This window comes from Atractosteus spatula, chromosome 2, assembly GCF_055471065.1.
Source record: "Atractosteus spatula isolate fAtrSpa1 chromosome 2, fAtrSpa1.hap1, whole genome shotgun sequence".
NCBI classification, from domain to species: domain Eukaryota; kingdom Metazoa; phylum Chordata; class Actinopteri; order Semionotiformes; family Lepisosteidae; genus Atractosteus; species Atractosteus spatula.
In genome coordinates, this window is record NC_142707.1 from 11,539,943 (window position 1) to 11,561,030 (window position 21,088).

The 21,088-nt window shown below is 39.2% G+C and overlaps 1 protein-coding gene across 4 annotated transcripts in view; it reads left to right on the forward strand.

The window, feature by feature from the left end:
• LOC148839242 (uncharacterized) overlaps window positions 1-21,088 on the forward strand; it is a 49,209-nt gene that overhangs the window by 17,635 nt on the left and 10,486 nt on the right. For 2 of the 4 annotated variants that reach the window (XM_088930579.1, XM_088930587.1), the window contains exons 4-6: window positions 1,218-1,308; window positions 2,856-2,970; window positions 6,384-6,506. In XM_088930579.1, coding sequence (XP_088786705.1) covers window positions 1,218-1,308; window positions 2,856-2,970; window positions 6,384-6,506 — 329 coding nt within the window. The remainder of the gene's footprint in view (window positions 1-1,217; window positions 1,309-2,855; window positions 2,971-6,383; window positions 6,507-21,088) is intronic. The other 2 variants (XM_088930596.1, XM_088930604.1) reach the window with 2 other exon arrangements.

Genomic DNA, 21,088 nt, shown 5'->3' on the forward strand with positions numbered 1-21,088 from the left:
AGTAGGGTGGGACCCCTGTAAATATGATTGTGATTGGATAATGCAGTGAGTGTGAATTACATTTTGACATTCAGCTATGCTTTCTACATCCATCTTTGCCTGTGTAATAAACCAGAGCTAGAAAAAAGGCAATTCAGACACATTTTTTTACCATAATCTCTGATTTTATCTGAATTTTGGAAGATCAGAGTCCACTTTTTGTCTGAGTTACCCAAATGACAGTCAAAGGAAACCTTCTTTATTCTTTGCCCCTGCTCCCCTCTGTGGCTGGGAAGAGCCGAATGAAAATGCCATTGCAGCAAGAAGCCAACACACTCACTCTCCCTGTTGTTAACTCCTGATTAAACTTCAGCAGATACAGTAAATGCACATACAGACATTAAAATAAAACCACTATCAACTGGACAGCCCCAAAGTGTGCTGCCATTTATGTTGTGTGTCATGTATGTTCATTTTGAATCCAAGGATACTTTTATTTATTAAGGATTAAGTTATTTCTTATTTTATATTGATGAGCGTAACCATGGTTAATCACATAGGCGATTTGCGCCAGTTCTATCTTCTTGTCTCCAGACCTCAAGCCCACAATGCAAACAGCAGAGCTAAGGCCTTAGGTGGAGAACTGATGAAAATTCCACCACCAGGGTGCAGTACTGAACACAACAGAATGTTTAAAAAGAAGAAAAATAATCAATGAATCTAACAGTAATGGCTTTCATTCTTTAAGTTTGGCTTGCAGGCTGTGATCATGCTAGAATGTGTTAAAACAGATCCGATGAAACATGTTCCTCATGATGCAGAGACCTCTGGCTTTTAAATCCAGGAATGATCTCATCATGCCTAACATGCAGGTACATTGAATTAACAAAAACTAGTAGGAGTTCTCGAATTACATTCACTACTTTTATCAGATATCATAGACAGCTAAATGTTTCCTGCTCAGAGACCTGTGCCACACTGTCAACTGTGAAATACAGTGCTCTGTAGTTTCTGGGTCCTACAGCAACTCACAGCAACTGCTTTTTATAAATCATTTCTGGGACCCACTGACACAAAGTCGACTGTATAAGACCATTGTTCCCATTGATGGCGGCAGGATATTTGCGAGACAATACAGCTCTCTGTTAGTAGTTTTGATTTTGTATCTGGTTTGGTGTACATTTGAAAGCTTTTGGGAATTTCAGAGGTCAATAGTGATTTTCCCTCTGTAATTTCAGAGTCTTCAAACCAGTTTGGCAAAAAGCACACAGTTCGATTCTGCCTGGAAAAAGATCCTTCACTTGTTCATGTGGCAGGGAACACAGACAGGTAAATATGATTACTTTCTTAACAAGTTCCATTGTCACGAAACGCGTTCCTACGAGCACCTGTCAATGCCAACACCTGCGCACTAATTAATCAATTGTCATCCCTCATTCTCTTCCCTATTTATACCCTCTCACTCCACTCAGTCCCCGCTCACTATAGAGAATAACCCTTGGCTTTCTCTTGTGTGCGTAAACTACTCTCGACCTGATTTCTGGCTACCCGACCTTGTTTCCTCCTGCTTCAACTTCGCCTCGCTTCTCATTTTGGATTTGGATACTCTGACTCTTTTGGATACCTGACCTAGTTCTTTTACCTCGACTACTACTTTTTGCCTTTTGCCTTTGGACGCCCAATCACTAGCAACAACCTACAGTCTCAGCAACCAACCAGTTGCTCCTAACGCCCTCGCTGACATCTATATTGCCACTTCAGTGTAGACATCTGATACATACAGTGATAAATGTATCACATATAAGATTTGTACTTCCTTCACTGGTTTGACTAAACCTTTACTGCACAGCTGTATTTTGGTCACAATTTGAAAATGGTTTGAGTGGGGAGTTTTCTCAACTTTTGAGATGCTAAGGAGCAAGTGCAGTAGATTTTAATGTAAAGTGAAAGGAAAATAGGAAAACACAAAGTGTGGGCTTCCACCACAAAGTGTGCAAAGAAGGCTCCCCGACTGAAACATTGTGTGCATTTTTCAGCACGGAATTAAACTCTTGCTTTCCTATTGCAATCTTTCCTAAAAAACAACCTTGAAAATATTTCAATCTTCCCATAAGATCTATGATCATATTATTACATCGTTCTTATAGGGCTAAAACAAACATCCTTAAAAACATATTAAAATTGAAACACTGGTTTTGTCTCTGTTCAGTTGTTTTCTTTTGTACATTGCGGTTTAATCCTTTGTACATTTTGCTTAGTTAGCAGTGTTGGCCAGATGAAAAATCAATATAAACCAGCTGCAGTAAAAAAAAATCCCAATGGTTTCAGATAAACAAACACATGGACCTTAACGTGAATCTGGGTGCTAAGGGAATGTAAATGCCCCTTTTTCCCAACCATCAGCTGTTTTTTGTCTTGTGCAGACCAGGTGGAATACTGAAACTCGATCACATAGCCATTCAAAGCATTGGGTGTGTGAGTTTTTCTGCATCCCAGTGTATGCATCCTTGATGAAATCATTCTTTAAGATGAAATCTTAGATTATTTGCTTTCTTGACTAACCGATTCCGTAGAAATGTTCTTAGCATTTTCAATAAAAATTGGGGAAACCACAATAGCACAGCATGGGCCCTTAAATAAATTTATTAATTGGTCATATAAAATGTGCACCTGTAGGTGTGTCATTTCCTCACAGACAGCTTTGATATTTTTTTCTAGAGTGTGCAATTCTCAGTTCTTTCTTTTGTATCTGTGCTATTGCTGAGCTAAATTCACCATTACCGATTGTAACACAGCTCTGCAGTAATAGAACCGAACACCCATGAAATAGAGCTCTAAGTAGGGAACTACTTAGTAAAAATCTTTTTTTTTTACAGCAGCGATTCTGACTCCCAAAGCAGTTCGGCTGATGTGAAAGAAACCCCTCACGGTCATCTGGTCCATAGAATTAAAGGAGAGGCAGAAAGGATTCGACCCTCTGTGGAGTTTGAGGTAGGCAGATCTTAGGGCTTCTTAGTACAGAAGAGTGTCCGTCTCATTCCTCAGGCTTAAGTGGAGATGGATCAGGGATGCATAATATGCAGAACAAAATGGTTTGATGTTGAGTTGCTTTTCTGGTTGGTGGTCAATGTTAATTACCCCATTTTTGTCCAATGCCACATTCTTGATTTTGTCATTTTGATATTTCACATAATTTCAAATCACTTGAAAAAGTGACTTGAATAAGCAGGGACTTATGAATACGAACATGACCCTTTAAAAAGGGTTATAGCATGCAAACAAATAACAGTTGTCTGCTGTTGACAGAGTTCTCACTATGGTGATCTTCTTAAATGTCTTTCATAAGCTTACAGTATAATATAAAACTAAATACCTTTACTTACCTGTCAGGATCCTTGAATTATTCAGTTATTTTCCAATTATGGAAATTAATTATAGAAGATGTAATTATAGAAGGCAATCTGATTTACAGTATAAATCTAAACACATCATACAAGGTCATAAATGCCTGTTTTCCTGAAAGGACTGAATACATCATAGAAGCTGACAATGAACATATATTTTTAGAGATCAAGCAAACATTAGATAGATAGATAGATAGATAGATAGATAGATAGATAGATAGATACTTTATTGATCCCGTGAGGGAAATTGCAGTGCAACAGCAGCTTAACACACACAACACAGCCACAGTGTAACGAATTATATAATAATAGTACAATACATACAATACAATACAAGAGTTACTCACAGTCCGGACGCACAAGAACAAACTAGAACAGAACAGTACACAGAAAATCGTATCACACTCATATCACACATATGAATATAAATATAGATGTAACTATAGATATAAATATAAATGTATTGCACAGGTCCCTGGCATATATTGCACAAAAAGTGGTTGTAAACGGGAAAAAGAAAAAGAAAAAGAAAGAGAACAGATGTAGCAGTAGATGTGTAGATGCGTTTAGTCCAGAAACAGGTCACTGTCGATGTTGCCTCTGCCAAGACGCAAGGTGGATGCGTTGTACAGTCTTATGGCAGACGGCAAGAATGACCTCCTGTAGCGCTCCCTGTCGCACCGTGGATGAATCAGTCTATTGCTGAACGTGCTCTTCATTCCTGCCAGCCTGTCAAAGAGGGGATGGGAGAAGTTGTCCATGATGGCCTCTAGTTTGGACCTCATTCTCCTCTCAGCCACTACCTCCAAGGAGTCCAGGTCAAACCCAATGACAGAGCTTGCTCTCCTGATGAGCTTGTTCAGCCTTTTGGAATCTACTGCTCTAATCCCAGAGCCCCAGCACACCACTGCGTAGAAAATGGCACTCGCTACCACCGACTGATAGAACATGTGTAGCATCTTACTACACACATTGAAGGACCTGAGCCTCCTCAAGAAGTAGAGTCGGCTCTGTCCCTTCTTATAGATGGCCTCGATGTTCTTAGACCATTCCAGTCTATCGTCGATGTGCACTCCCAGGTACTTGTACGAGTCCACCATCTCCACGCCACTCCCATGGATGTAGACAGGAGTAGGTTTGACCTTTTTCCTCCTGAAATCTACCACCAGTTCCTTTGTCTTCGTCACATTCAGTTCCAAGTGGTTCACCCCACACCACTCCACAAAGCTGCTGACCAGTCCTCTGTACTCCTCCTCCTGCTCACCCTTGATACATCCCACAATTGCAGAGTCATCTGAGAACTTCTGCAGGTGGCATGACTTTGAGTTGTACTTAAAGTCCGAAGTATAGAGGGTGAAGAGGAATGGAGAAAGAACTGTCCCTTGAGGTGCCCCTGTGTTACTCACTACCTGTTCAGACACACAGTTCTGAAGTCTCACAGACTGTGGTCTGCCTGTCAGGTAGTCAGTGATCCACGAGGTCGTGGAGGCATCGACTTGCATCTCCTCCAGCTTCCTCCTAGGAAGTTTTTAATTTCTAATAACTTTTTAAGTTATTAGAAAAATAACTTAAAAATGGCCTTATTGTAGACTGGTTTTGTATACAAACTGATATTCTGTTGTTGCTTGTTTTTTTATGACCAAGAATATGTTTTGAAACAGCTGTATAATTAGATTATTTTCAGTCTATGCCAGAGTTTACAAGATCATGTCCTACAGTATGTCATGTTGCTTCTGTGATCTCCTTATCTTGATTTACTGGCATTCTTTGCTCTGTGTCTTCACTGACTGTCAGTAACTCAATCTCTCAGTAACAGCCTCATATTCAATGGCTCTTCCCTACAGACAACTAATTCATGGCTTAGTCTTTAAAGTCAGTAACCGTGACTCAAACTGACTTTGGGTAAGCAGCTTACACAGTCTTAACAGTAACTGTAAGAGAAGTTCCAGAAATGTTGCACAACATTGTAAAAAGTCTAAATGCACATCTAGATAGTTCATTTTTTATATAGATATACAGTAATAATAATAATAATTAATAATTGCTTACACTTATATAGCACTTTTCTGGACACTCCACTCAAACCGCTTTTACGAGTAATGGGGACTCCCCTCCACCACAACCACTGTGCAGCCCCACCTGGATGATGCAACAGCAGCCATACTGCACCAGTACACTCACCACACACCAGCTATCAGTGGGGAGGAGAGCAGAGTAATGAAGCCAATTCATAGACGGGGCCAATGGGAAATTTTGGCCAGGACGCCAGGGTTACACACCCCTATTCTTTTCGAGAAACACCCTGGGATTTTTAATGACTACAGAGAGTCAGGTCCTCAGTTTTCCGTCTCATCTGAAGGACGGCACCTGTTTACAGTATAGTGTCCCAGTCACGATACTGGGGCATTAGGACCCACATGGACCGCAGGGTGAGTGCCCCCTGCTGGCCCCACTAACACCTCTTCCAGCAGCAACCTTAGTTTTTCCCAGGAGGTCTCCCATCCAGGTACTGACCAGGCTCACACCTGCTTAGCTTCAGTGGGTTGCTAGTTGTGAGTTGCAGAGTGAAATGGCTGCTGGCTATATAGATATGGACTTACTTTGATGGAAAGTATTATTGCAGTAGTTCAGTCAAACCCCAATTAAGTTGAATCAAATAGTGAGCTTTATTGGGGTAACTCACCTGGCTGAAGACAAGCATCCCCCAATTGTAAGAAAACAGCCCCCTTTAATCTACTGTAGGATCAGTTTACATCAGAAGCCTTTTTATATTTAAAGTGAAGATGGGGTTCGGGGAGGGATGTGAAAATGAAACATGAATAAGTGATGTGCGATATTTATATCTAGAAGGCTGAAGTGGCCAAGATTAGAGTTTGACCCCTCCGTGAAGTTTTGTTTAAATTTCCATTAGAGTCACATTCCTGGATCACATGTGGGGTAAAATAAGCCATTTCTTTAAGGGGAGTGGTTGAGTAAAGTTCTCTTGACCTTTGACTGCAGGATGACAGCGACAGTGAAGACTACACTGAAAGACGCGCACATCTTTTGCATCAGAGTCGAGCTAAGGAGGAGGAACTGAATGACAGTAGCAGGGATCTGAAAGCCCAACGCAGAGCCCAGAAGGTATGGGTCCAAATAGCAAAAGCAACAGAACTAGAGTAGTTGATTTAAAAGCAGAGTCGAATATTTCCTCCTTGATAAAGTGAAGACACAAGTTAGCAAGAAAACCTGAAAGAGTCCTGACCTGCCTTGTAGATACGAAATAAATACCTAACACAAAAAGCACAAAATGAAATAGAGATAAACAAATCCATTCCTTTATCCCAGCTTTGTGTCTTACGCAAGAGGCTCTTTAACTAGGAAGTTGCTATTAATATCCGGAAGAACTGTGGGAAAAGACAGGAGAATTCCATGCGGTTTTGTGGGGTGAGGTGGCAGGGATGGGGTCATTTTAAAATGGTAATGATCTGTGTATCGCACTATGCTGGAGTTAAAACAAAGTGATCTCATGCTAAAGCTGTAGAATTCTCCAGCCTGCCATCATCTAGAAATCTCATTGCCATGCACCAGAAAATGACAGGTCTGCTGTAGCAGGAGTCCAGACGAGAGGACCCAGAAGAAATTTGTAAAAAATAAAGAAGGACCTGTTATGTTATTTGGAGGGACAGGCTAAAAGGAATCTGGAAACCAAAAAAACTTCTCTGTGGGGGAAGCTAGGCTGTTGTTCTTGATATAAGCACATTTACATAGGTAACATTATAACTGCGATAACATAATTAAATAATTCAATGTTTTATTTTCCCTTCAAAACCTGTTTAATTAGCCCCTTTGTCTGTTTCTTCTCTTAATCTCTGAGCCACCTTTTTCCAAATGTCTTTTGTGTCTGTTGTTGACTTTTCTTGTTGGTCTTTTTCAAGAAATAAATGATGTTTGAACAATAAGAAAAAAAAAGCAAGGGAAAAGAGTGTTGATGACAATCCCTCACTTTCATCTTGGGCAGTTTCATCAGATTGCAGATTCTTTCTGTTTTGGGTTGTGTTCAGGCCTCCTCTAGGCTGAATGCATGCAGGCCTGTGTAGCGCTTTAATCACGTCAGCCCCATCCCAGGCTGAGGGAGGCCAGGGACTCAGTGCTTTTGCCCATATTTGGGGGTAAGGAATGCAGTGGGGTCAGGAGTAAGTCAGCCTGGCTGTTCTGTCTTCCTCACATAGTCCTTAAATCATCCCCCCGGTTGAAGAACTTTAACCATTTACACACTGGGAGAGAGTGGACATAGCCAGATACGCAGACTTATTACCATAGTTTTACTGACCTCAAGCCTTGCTCAAGATGACTCAAGAACCTAAATGCTTTGCCACTTTACAATGACATGCAGAAATGAATCAAAACAAAACTACGTAGATTTAATTCTAAATGAATAAGTTACACCATGACCCAAAAGGGAGAGTATGAGTAAGCACAGAGAGATCCACCACTGTGGGTTCCTTTATTAGGTATTATCTTCGTCTTGTACAACAATACCAGTAATGACTGTAAGGCAGAAAATGGATTGTAGGCTGTACAGGTGTTCTGACTGATGAGCTTTGAGGAGGCTAGAAGGTAAATAATCAAACCTAATATTTAGAACGGATTTCATTTTCTAATCTGATTTCATGTAAATTCCGAACTGGGACAAGAAAGAATATTTTTTACAGGATTAGATATCAAACAAACCTGAACGAATAAGAAAGAAAAGAAAAGAAAAAATGCAGTTGATTTATAGTATGTGTCTGAAAGTCAATGTCTTTTTGAAATAGGATTATTCTCTGATGGAATTACAAAATAGACTGTATTCAGGAATACAGGAATACTGTTTCCCTTATTGTGAACCATGATTCCATGGTTCAAAAGTCCAAAAACATCCTAAGGATCATTTGTGGCTATCATTGTGTCATTTGTATCTTTACCTGACTGTGTGAAAGTAGTTGTGTATATAGCATATTAAGGTTAGAAAAATATTGGTAATTTGTCTTGTTTTCCAGGATTTTCAGTTACAGTAGCTCGATGTCAATTGTACAGGTGAAGTTAAAACTTAAGAAGCAATGGGGTATTCTAATAAATCTGCACACAGCTGTATAGCACATACTGTATTAAAACCATTATTTTCCCCTTCACTGAGTTACTATCATATTCTTGCCTCTTGCATACTGTATTACATGTATTCTGTAAAGTGGCTTTAAAGACCTATTCCATTCTGTTTTATTTAGTCAAAGAATGAGTTGAAAAACTGAAACAGACAGTGGAGAAGTTTAACCGTGTTTCCATGAATAGACTTAGTCTTTTTGTAAAAAGAAGGTTTGAAATCTTCATTATTTTTCCCATTTCTTCATTGTTACAGAAAATGATCTAGGCTTCTGACAGTGAAATATTAACATGATTGTTCTGCATGTTCTAGGGAAGATATAATGTCCTGCGATCCTCGTGATGGACTGTGTGCTGTTGTTTTTCTGTTTAAGATGGTACTCACTGAAACAGAAAAACAATTGATTATCACTCACAAGCATCTTACTTTAAATATGCAGGAATCAAAAGATTAAACAGAACTCAGTTCATTCTTTCTTTCGCATATGCAGTTGGATGATGGATTAAAACCCTCACCACTAACACAACTCCAACCTTTTGGACTGTGAGGGCAAATTTCAATATGCTAAAAGGTCAGCCTGATAGCTTGGGCAGCCTGAATGCTCTTGAGCAATCTGGAGTGTTACTGCACTGTAATATTTATTCATTTTAATTCACACATCAATAAATGCATTAATTTATTAATTCACTGTACATTGTATTCATTTTTACTCTGTTTGACTAATACTCTCAGTTTTAACGTCCTCATCAGCCTCAGTAATTATCCAAGGCATGGTACCAATGACATGCATACAGTAAGTCCTTGGGTTCAAATTGCACACATTTAAGTGCCCAACCTACATACAGTAGCCAAGTCCTACGCCAAACTCCATTTTACTGCTGCAGGCAGTCTGAACTCTCATGATGATCCTATGGAGTGATGTAACCACTGTAAGTATCTCATTTTTACACAGAGACCTGGTTAATGCTAATAGTCCGATTCTTTACTATTTTTAAGAAACAAATTGTAAACAAATGGTAATAGGGAAGGTTTCAGTACTTCTAAAAAGTTCTAGAACAGCAATTAGACCACTCAAAGACCAAGACTGAGAAATCGTTAACTTACAATGTTCACCACATCCTGAACTGGCCAGAGGGAGACAAATGAAATAAACCAGCACAAAACTTGTCTTTGCACTGTGATCCCGAGATTTTATTTTTAAATGTTAAGAAAATAAAGCTTTATCTTAATTCAAGTTTACTTTATATTTTACATTATAAAGTAATGTAATTCATCACATCACCAACACCCCTTCTGATCCTAAAAAAACCCAAACCTAAATTATTTAGTTCTCTAAGAAACATATACCCAAATAAGCTTCAAGAACCTTTTGAGAAAAGCATGGCAAGTCTTCATAAGCAGAGCAGCCGTATGCAGAGTGTCCATTAGAAGCTGATACCACAGATGTTACCAATGAGAAACACTATTGGAATTCTTGGCAGCAGACTCATTTTTTGTCATGTTTTTACAATGCAGTTTACTCACCATGAAACCAGGATTGTAATGTGATTGCACTTATTCTAAACTTACATTCACGGTGCCTTTTTAGCTCAGGAAAAGAGAAGCTTGTTTTAGCCTTGAGTGACCTCAAAGCAGTTCTGAAACCAGCCAAAAAAATGCAGATTTGCACAAGAGCTATCTAGCATAGGGATGTCAGACTCTCTTTGTTCTCATTCCATTCCCAGTTTCTGCAAAGAGTAGCTTGCTTTCCCTGCAATCCTGTTTTGAAAATGTACTTATTCCTCCCTTTGCACCCCGTTGTGAATTATGTCGTAGGCAGTCAAGTCAAATGAGCTGAGTCACTTTAGTTTGGAATAATGGTAATTGTGAGGTTTCATTCAAGGGAATGGTTAATGACAACATTGAATAATGGGCTGTTTCAAACAAAACAATAAGGACATAAGTAGAAAATTGAGTGCAAATGGATTCAGGATGATTGAACGGGCACTCCTTTCAGAAAACTGTAGTTATGTGACAAAGATGGTTCCCTTATCTCTTAAGACATGAGATCTCTTATGAAATTAGTCTGTAACTCTTCTTCAGAAAATCAGCAAAAAACTCTGGGAATGCTCATTTCACATGAGCTATTGGTATCTCATTCCCAGAAACACATTGATCCAATGCTTTAATTCTTGATAAAGTATAGTTTCACAATGTGGCTCATAGCCACATCTGGTTGTGCAAAGTAATACCACCTAGTAACAGTTCAGAATATTATTGATTTCCATTTGTTTTGACTTGTCCTCAATCACCGCTTACTCAGAAGTAGCGGTTTGACTTAATTGTGTGAAAAACTTTAGTGCCCTTAGGAATAAGTAAAAACTATAATTGACCATAAGGGCCTTCAAGAAGGGCCTTACCCAGGATTTTAATAGCATTGTAGAGGAACCACGATCCCAGGGGTACATCGAAGACCCTTGTGTTAGCTCTATGTGCCTGGATAGCAGTGCACACTTGATAAAAAGTCAAACCTCATGGCAGTGTGTACAGTAATATCAAAGTACCTTTTGTGTTCATGCTGTTTCAGTCACAATACTAGATAAATACTAGCAGCATTTCAAAGTCAAAACCGCCCTGCCCATAACACACACTCAGAAATGCAGTAACTAAGAAAGGAAAGGACAGGACATTGCCCTAAATAGACTGGTTACAGCTACTGTATCTTTGTTGCAGAATAAAATTGATCCACATAAAGAAGTGTTTGATTTGTCTGGTTATCTCAAGGGCATTCACAAAGCACCAATTAAACGCTTCGCCTGTTGACTTATGTACAGTAATTCCCATTATCTGAAATTGTTTTGGAGTGTTCAAAGGAAGCAGTGTGGCAATCCTCACACTGTTTATGAACTTCAAAGCTCCACAGACAAACAGCAAACACTCTGGTCTGGAAACCATTATGTAATACATTCAGACTTAGCAGAAGTCTTCCAAGAGGCAGTTTCAAAGGAGTCAAGCACCTAGTTTATTCTTGCTCCTTATTGTGGTTTGGTTAAATCACCGTAATCTCCTTGTGTCTGTGTGCTTGTTGTTTTTAAAACCCTGACCGATCATTTCAGACCCAAAAGCTTCTAAAAGGACTTTTTCCAAAAGACCACATGGGAGGTAGTGGGATGAAATTAGCACTATGCAGCCTGTTTAGGTAAACAATGTTAAATGCAATACCCTATTCTATAATTTTTGGAAACTATCTTTTAATAATTAAGGGATTTACTGCAAAGGAAACAACAGAACATACAGCTTTATTATGTTTCTATTTCAATACTTACAGGTTGATATCTAAGCTAATTACAGTATTAAACTAAATGACAGAATTAAAAAGGCATGCATTTACTAAAAACAAATGCTAAATTGTTTTTTTTTATGCTGTGTCAGCACAACACTTTGGTGTGTGCGGCACTAATATAATTCCCCCTGCCACTTCCTGCGATTCAGTGCGATGTTGAATGGACAGCAGAAATCTACAAGATGTTTTCAAACATCAATCCCAAGACCATATTAAAGCAGGGAAAAAGTAGGAATTTACATTTGACTTTTACATGTTTACCTTGCTAAATTTGTTCCTTTCAACATTTAGCGATAACTAGTTTAAAAAGTGATACAAATCTGAAATTCTAGAGGTCAAAAAAAAGAATGACATGTACATGAAAACAAAAAACAATAGCAGATATACAGAATATAAAATATCAGATATATAGACAAAAGCAGTTTTCAATTTTTTCTAAATCTTATTTTTTTCAATAAGCTGTATTGTTTCAAAACTTCAGCTGATTACCTGCTGTCTAAACAGTGGGATGAGATGACCTCTGTTTTCTTTTTCAATCTTCAGGGATCCTGAGGCAGTTGGACACAAGTATCTGCCTCCTGGTCCAGAATGAGTTTGGGATTTATTTGGGAATTCAAATGGCCTTCCAGGAAAGCAGGCTTACCTTAAATGGCAGTGTTTGGATGGGAAGCTTGAGCCCAAAAGTGTCTGAGTGTGAGGAGGGAGCTTGTTAAAACATGGAGATTTAAAATCTTCTCTGTCATGATCCAACCTAAAACAAACACGCAGCCCAGCAAGGGTGGAGAATGCAGAGAAAGGGCTGAGTTCCAGTTCTGTGTTACTTAACATGCTGTGTCACCTGTCTTTTCTCTTTCTGTGGTTTACATGACGCATTTCCTAGCATTTGCAATGTTCTCTGTTGCTACGTGGTGATGGACAGGCAATTAAAAAAACATTTGTGATCCAATTTTTATTAATTTTATTTCCAAAAACACAACAAAGCCAGGCACTTCCCCTCACCCCCAAAAATCCCTTTACCAGTGGTTCTCCCACATGTTCATACCAGAGAACTCTAAACCAAAGTAAGACAGCTCTTATAGAAGTACCATGCAATAAAGATTTGACTGCATCAGCCACCCTCCCTTCTCTGGCTTATTGGATCCAAGCACTAGAATGCTCTGTATACATAATGTCAAGATATTGTGGGACCCAGAGGTGCCACAGGAGGGAATGCAGAGGCTCCCTGTGCAGTGCCAACATCTTAATAGCTGCAGAGACCAGCCAACCAGATCCATTTCTGCTTTGGGGGCTAAGACAGGTGTTTATCATTGAGCAAGAGTACTAGGGGAGAACTATTGAAAATAGTGGACAAAGAAGAGGAAATATGAATTTAAAATGTAGCCATACTCCTAAAACGTGTAAAAGGATACCTACAATGGCTCCTGGACAAATCATACCCACAGGACTGGGAGTAAATATCATATGATAGTGTCTACTAGGGGTAAAATTTGAAATAGTGGATCATTCAATAATTAGGATTTTTGGAAGACAGATTTATATTCCTTCATCTGTAACATTCAGATCTGAATCCCAAATAGTAATAGCTAAAGCTTTGCACAAACATTCTAACAGAAAACAACTCATTTGTTTTGCCTCTGGAACTTAGCAGATTATGCATTGAATGTGGAGACAACATTTAGAATGAAGATTTAAGTAAAAAAAGAAAGAAGAGCCTGGTGACTTGTGTTATGATTGCAAGGCCTGGAATGAATAAAGACCATTTTAACTAAAATGTCTGATAAAATGTTTATGGCTCCAATAGGGAGAATAGAAATAATAATAACCAGTAGCAACAAATGCCTTCTGAAATGTTTCCTAAAGGTAATAGCTCACTGTGACTGGAAACCTGTGATGCACAATTTCTTGTAGAACCAACAGGGTTGAGGGAATTCCAATGTCCGGGGTTTTCAAAAAGGACTTCCCTGAACAGACCAACATATTGGAACAACATAACTGAGCAGACATGCAAAAAATATATAATCATCCTATCCAGCTTTACAGATATTGGAGGTACCTCCCAATTGGCTCAGTTCTCCACCTGATATTCTCTGTAGTGGGGCTGCTGGTTGGTAATGACTGCTATGGGCAAGCACGTGGGCATTTTAGTGTTGAATTGATTCCCCTCCTATGCATGAAGCCCCTTGGGATTTTGTGCTATGTATACACAAGGAATTATCATTGTTAATTACAGAAAGCAGAATTATCATTGAGTGTGAATGCAAATGGTAATGTCATTTGTAAAAACAAAAAGACTTTAAAAAAGAAATGTGAATCTTTTAGTAGACTATGAATCATATATGGCTTTACAAACGAGGAAACAAAGGAGGAAATAATTATGCATGAAATCTATAAAAAACAAAAGAACTCCTTCCGGTATCCTTTATATTTTACTGTGAAATTAGCCCTAAAGGATATTGTATGTTGTATTCCTGATAAGAGTCCTGCAGACATTTCCAACACTTTGTTAAGGTTTTGGCCACAGACTATGTTATTATTATTTTTATCTGTCGGTAGCACAGATGCCAGGACTGAAACATGTCCATTGCACATCTGGAATTAAACTTGACAGCTGAATTTGGTGTCAGTTAGGTAAGAAGGGTCTGAAATCTTACCAAGTCCTGCAGATATACTGTAGTATATTCCAGGGATATTGTGCAATGATCCCACACCATACCTTTATTGCTTCTTTCGTGTAGATGTTTTCACAATTTTATTATAAGCTCAATGCCAATGGGTACAGTGTTATATTCATTGCTCTGTGCTGTTTTCAACATTAGAACAATACAGAGTCTGGGTGGGTGGTTAAAGTGTGGGGGTGGCATCCACAGCTGCTGTCTGGCTGTTGAAGAAGTGTGCATTAACCAGAGAGTGCTGAAGAGGCTGCAGATTCAGTGGAGCAAACTCAAGCTATCTCTCACTCTAGGAAGAACCTTTTGTTTATCAATGTGTGGATAGCATTCCAGTAAGAGGTCTGTTAGATCCCTTAGCTGTATCAGGGTATCCTTTCAAGTGGGGGTGATTAAAAAAGACCTTTCAAGATTTAACTACACAGGAATCAGATAAAAGTGGGACTTTCCCTCTCCTGTGTTATCAGATATAATGAGCTTTCGAAATTAGGAGTGACTCCTAAGGTATTTACAAGGGGCTTTTTACTAAGCAGACATTAATTCCAGGGTGTTCTAAAAGTACCTGCCTCATCTAGCAGCGTAAGAATATGTTTAATAGATTTGAAGTTTATAAAACATGGTTTTTGGATGTAAGTCTTGTTGTAAGTCTTTCTTACAATTGTAAGTCTTTCTTCTGATGTTAATACTCAACTGTTCGTAAATACAGACTGGGTGTGGTGAGGATACACCTTTCTCGAAAATGTGTATCTGTCAGCACTACTCAACATTTTACCATCTTGTAAACTAATTTCTTAAATATTTCAGCGAGAAAAATACAAGCAATAAATAAAACCAAGATACAAAACATGGAACCTCACAAGAGAAGAGAAACAAAAGGTAAAAGGGGCACACGCACATCCAGCTAAATTTGGAGGACGCAATGAAACTCCTAATCATACTGTCACAGGTTTTGCACTAACAAAAAGTTATCCAACTGGACTTGTTTTATTAGTACTTCCACACACTTTCTGCAAATGAGAGGAACTACTGTAAGTGCTGTTAATGGTATCCCATTTTCCACCCAGCCTCATTAAACCAATATTTTGGCTGGTGTCAGACCCACAAACAAAAGATGCTCTGCCTGCCTGAAATGTATAGTAATACAGTATGTCAATTGGTATTTGCAGAAACAGTTGAGAGACGCAGTCACACCAGTCACATCTGAAAATACATTATTGATTAATAGTTATGCTCAAAAAGACACCACTACAGGGCTGTCCCAAAACATTGATAGGTTACACTATCACTATTACACTATGAGTTTTTATACAGCACCAGTGATATGGTGTTGGATACATCCTATGTGTAAGTTTGGATGGATTAGGTTGTGTGGTAAGCTTTTAGAGAAAGAAAAAGGATTGTCCAAGAGTGCATAACAAATAGGATTACCATCCAATCTGCCTAGTTCTCTATCCCATATAAATGACAGTAAATGTCACCGGGCAAATGTCCCATAGGTGCAAAATTGCTGTGCATAGACCAAGATCCATAAAATATAAAACCCCAGACAGAAAGTAAGTCTCCCACAGCGCACAGGCTCTTGGTTTCAAAGGCAGCACCAGGAGCACAAACATTTCTCATAGAATAGGGTGGGTAAGTAAAGGGATGAGATCCTGTAAGTAAGAAGAAATGATCCCAAATTGGTGAAAGCTTGTGAAACTCCAGGAGGCTGCCAAGAAAGTGTTCCAGTGCATTTGCAGTAATTGAGCCCGTTACAATGGAGACAGTCTTACTTTTGGGAACTCAAAATAAAAGGTCCTGGTGTTTGATTTGCTTCTGATTTTCCTCATATGTTTCCACATGTGGGCACCATGAAGCTGATACCATTAGACTCTGGAAATTTCTTACATGCCCTCAAATGAAAAGCCCCATAATAATATTTAAAATGAGGTATTACTAGACGACCAGAAACATTTGTAGTGCTGTAATTGTGTCAACCAAAACCTTGGTCACTTACTCCTCCACATGAATCTAGTTGTAATACATTTTATTTGTCATCAGGTTATCACGGTGGAGGTTGCACCCAGGAGGTACCCAACACCACCGTGGAAAATAGGAAATTGTGAGGAAATCTATTTATCCTTCAAACAGTGATCCTAACATATTGTGCAGCCTGTAAAGAAAGCCATCTAGCTAAATTCACATTTATGCAGTGCATTCTAGTATATTATCTCATGTGCTTAAGGTTTGGGTATAACTTAAAACTTAATAACTTCAACTGAATAGGAATGTGTGAAGGAAGAGAAGTAGGGAGGGATTCAAAGACAGAAGGATTCACTTCTCCCAGAGAAGGGTTTCATCTGCATTGGTAGCCTGTGAGGTAAGAAGCAGCTTCCTGGCTTTCTTCGCCCTGGGTTTGGGTGACGGGTTGCCTGTCTGCAAGGCTGATGAATCCCACTCTCCTAAGATTAATTTTTTAATCTAAAAAAAAATGCGTTGAATGCCAGAGCTCCTCGACTAAGCTGCCATATTGGTCAGGAGTCTGTGCCCATTACATCCAATTCCACAGAAATCTATTTTAAGTTAATTGCTTAAAATATATCATATGTGACCTTCATAGTTTTATGTCCTTTAAACATTATAAACTCCTCAGGATTTGTGAGAGGCTAGAGGGGTGAAGGCAGTTGCTCCAATTGCAGGCTGAGCTCTGTAATCCACGACTTGTGAGTTCATGCCAGGGTCATGAGTCATGGATTCCCAAATTGGTGGTAATTCCCAATTAGTTCAGAGTTGTTGGGGATTAGATTTGGATTAGTCAGTCAGGCCATTCTCAGATCCCAGTGAAACAGTGTCTCTTGTAACCTCCCTGGCACCTGCAGGCACTGGACCTCCTGTGCGTCATTGCTGAGCCTGTAGCATGTAAAAAAAATTAATGGTTTGAGGGGTGAACGAGTAGCAGGGCAATAATGTGAAAATTAAATAGAATATCCCTCTGCTTTGGCAGATTTCTTGTATGTTATTGTGTCTACTGTGACAGTGGAACACACCTCCCACTGCACTCCCCACTCCGCGGCGTGTGGGAATGTGCAGCTTCCACACCTGACGCTAATCAGGGCTGCACCGGCAACACAAACAATGACTCCAAACTAAGAAAGTGTTCTCTCCTATACTAGAGAGCAGAAACCTCTACAGACGACTACACACCGGCACACCGCAAAGGATTAAGAAGCGCTCTGCTGGTGCTCAGGCAGCTCCCCATCAGATCCGACTCTATCCCACTATGAACTCAAAGTACTGTACTATTACAAACGGCAGGGAAACATTCAAATGCATTTTTGAGGTTTCAAAACCATCGTCTATTCCTCATGACACATGTAATATTGGAGTAACAGTTGCCAATTGTTTCCTATACATCCTCATCTTTTGTCTTGTAAGACATCACTGTTTTTGGTCAGCAGTCTCAAGGCCGATGAAGAGAACAGTAAATGGCGAGGGTGAATAATGCGATTTACAACGTCACTCCTGCGAAAGTCAAGGGCTTTTTGTAGAGAGTCAGAGAGAAGCGGTAAGAGGGAGATGCAAGCCATAGCTCCTGTGATTGCCTTTTAATGGAGAACTGATTGGACTTGTGGAATTCCTCAGCTCTGATTCACTCTTCCAGTATGGCTTAAAACAGCTTTACCTTTTAAAGCAAACAGGCACAAGTCCTTGCTATGCCTTCTGCAGAGAAGGAGGAATCTTTGCCTCTCCAGGTGTGCCTGTGAAACCGTAGTAGAAGAACATGAGAAAGACTCACTGTGTCACTTAACCCCTTAGAAGCCTGGCTGAAGCAGTTCACTAACAGTTCATCTCACATTGGAGATATGCGGTTGTTAATTCAGTATTTTAATCTTTGAAGTAAAAATAGTTCAGCTACCAAGAAAGCTAAAATGACAATAGCATTTATAACACTATCGTTGTTTTGATCTTATAAATGAAAAGCATGTGTGAGGAATATGATAGTGAAAAATAAAAAGGGAGTGACCTCTATAGTTTTATGTAGGTATAAATGTATACCGGTATGTATGAACAGGCAAAGGAAGAAATAGAATTCAGACTTTCATAGCAACTGCATAATCTTAAAACAGACCATAAATCTGAAAGTTGCTTTCAGGATACAAATATACATCTGTTTTACTCAGAGTTAACCTTCCATATTGTCTGTAGCTGACTTGATATACTATATGTAAAAAGCCAGATGTTTAAGTCTCTTTAGACAGTTTCACATCCCATACCCTCTCTTTGTCACAACATCAATGAATATGCCAAGTTAGTTAGCAGATAATCATTTTCCCACCTTCATTCAAGTCAATTTATCAATTATTTAATATGCCAGTGTTGTTTTGAACTCTGACTCCTTTCCCCTTTGTTAAGAACAAGATCTGTTGGTTGTTACATGAGAGGTGATTAATCATCAGCTGGGATTACGTCATACTTCCTCAGATATCTAATGTTTCCTTATTGCCATAGCTGCATGATCTGCAGAGAGCTGAAGTGGCAACGCAAGAGCAGATGTGCACAGGAATTCCTGTAGGATGAGGTTATCAGATAGCAGATTGTGCAGTCAGGGTCAGCCTTTGTCAAGAGTTCATTGCTTTGCTGGCATTACAATCACAGATGAGGAACAAAGCCTTCTCATTCTTGGGTCCCACCCTTGTTTTGTATTAGACACAGAAAACTCTGCTGATTGCTGATCAAAGATGGATCATGTCTAGAATGTGGTAGAATGCTAGAATGTGGTATCACATAGAAGAATATTACTGGCCCCCTGTAATGTTTTTTTGTGATTAATACAGGGGGCATCAATACGACTGATGAAGGTGATCTCCTCTGTTATTAGGCTCTTACTACCTATTCATATTACTAAGAGAACATAATCAGTTGTCACACTGTGCCCTCTCAAAGCAATGGATCCAAATTCAGAATGGATGATGCTCAGTCTTACTGTGTGCTTGTTATATCCACACTTCACCCTGAGTCTTCCCCAGGCCTGAGCCCTTAGCTTAGACCATCCTTGCTAGAGATCTCCAACAGTGCCCACTGCTCCCACAGAACCTTGGGTGGGATTTGGGTGTTTCCGTGGAAGAAGAATGACACAAAATGAATGTGGCTGACCCACTTGACCCCTGCAAAACGAAACCCTGCAGGACTTTAGAGATTACTTTAATAGAGATTGCTGCAATTATCCTTTCACTTTCCCTGTCAAATTCCAAGAGATTGGTCTCCAACTCCTGTGGGATTTCTGCTTTTAAGGCAGCCAAACAACCACAAAATAATAAACAAAAACAAAGTCCAGCTTCCTCTTTACTGCTAACGTATCTCTGTGCAATTCAGCTTCCTCTGTCCCGAACTTCTCTCTGTAGTGGAAACAGCTGCTTTCCTAAAAACGGAGCCTTCAGGAGTGCATTCTGTCCCAAGAATACAAACATGATTATAATCTTGCATTCTTCTCTACACCAAATTCATATCTGTTCATAATCTTTGTAGAATTACGCAGAAGGACAAGATCTCAAAACAAGCAAAAATGCAGTGTTCTATTAGTCAGGACACAGGCCTGTACTGTATTTCTGCCCTGCTGGATTGATGCTGCTTGAGGAGAAACGTATAGCAAACTATTAGCATATACAGTATGTTCTTTTTTTAAAACAGGGTTTAATTTTGCAATATTTTAAAGGAGGGGTACTACCGTTTCTGCTTTTTGTTTTGCTGTTTTGCTGGGCGCTTGTTTCACATCCTGACAAATCTCTTGATAGTAGTTCTTGGGCTGTGGCATGTTGTGTGCAGTCTTCAGATTTCAGGAGAGATTAAGTAACTTTTGTCCATCTCCAATTCTCTGCATGTTTTCATATCTTAAATGTTTTGTTTATTTTTACACATTCCAGGGCAAAATGTTTGCTGATTATTATATATCTACAGTAAATGTCTCTCCATTTTTAACATACAGACTAAACGTTACCTTTTGCAGGTTAATATGCAGTAGACACCCAGCACTAGTCTTTGCACCAAGAGTATCTTTTCTGGGGGATGGAGTGCCATTCTTGACCAACTGTAATTGGGAAAAACTGAGCCATGCATTTCAGGGGAGTTTATATGATGTTAGCTGGCAAGTATTCTAATTAAGAGGGTTTGAATGAACTGTTCAGAAAAAAGTCAGCTCTGGGCCCCCATTAGGATGCTTGTAATAACAAACGTTTTGGATTGTGGTTTTGTCAGAATGTAACAAAAGACCACACACATTTTTTCCCTTAAAAAGAAACATCCAGTGTTAACAAATTGTAATTAGAAATTTGTATTGGGTTTTATTTCTGAACAGTCCACCTAAACATAAATGTATACTGCTATAATGTTTTTTGATTCATTCATTCATCAACTCAAGCCCAAACCATATACTGTATTTCAAGTGGTCTGACACTCAGGAAAGTAAAAAGGACTGATAGCCCTGTATCTCCCTAACCACTTCTCGAACAGCTACATTTCAAACACAGAAGTCTTTTTTTCTGGGCCTGCCAATTCTATCTTTATTAACTGTGTACTTTTCCTGATAAGTGCAGAAAAGGCTCCATCTCCAGACAGAATG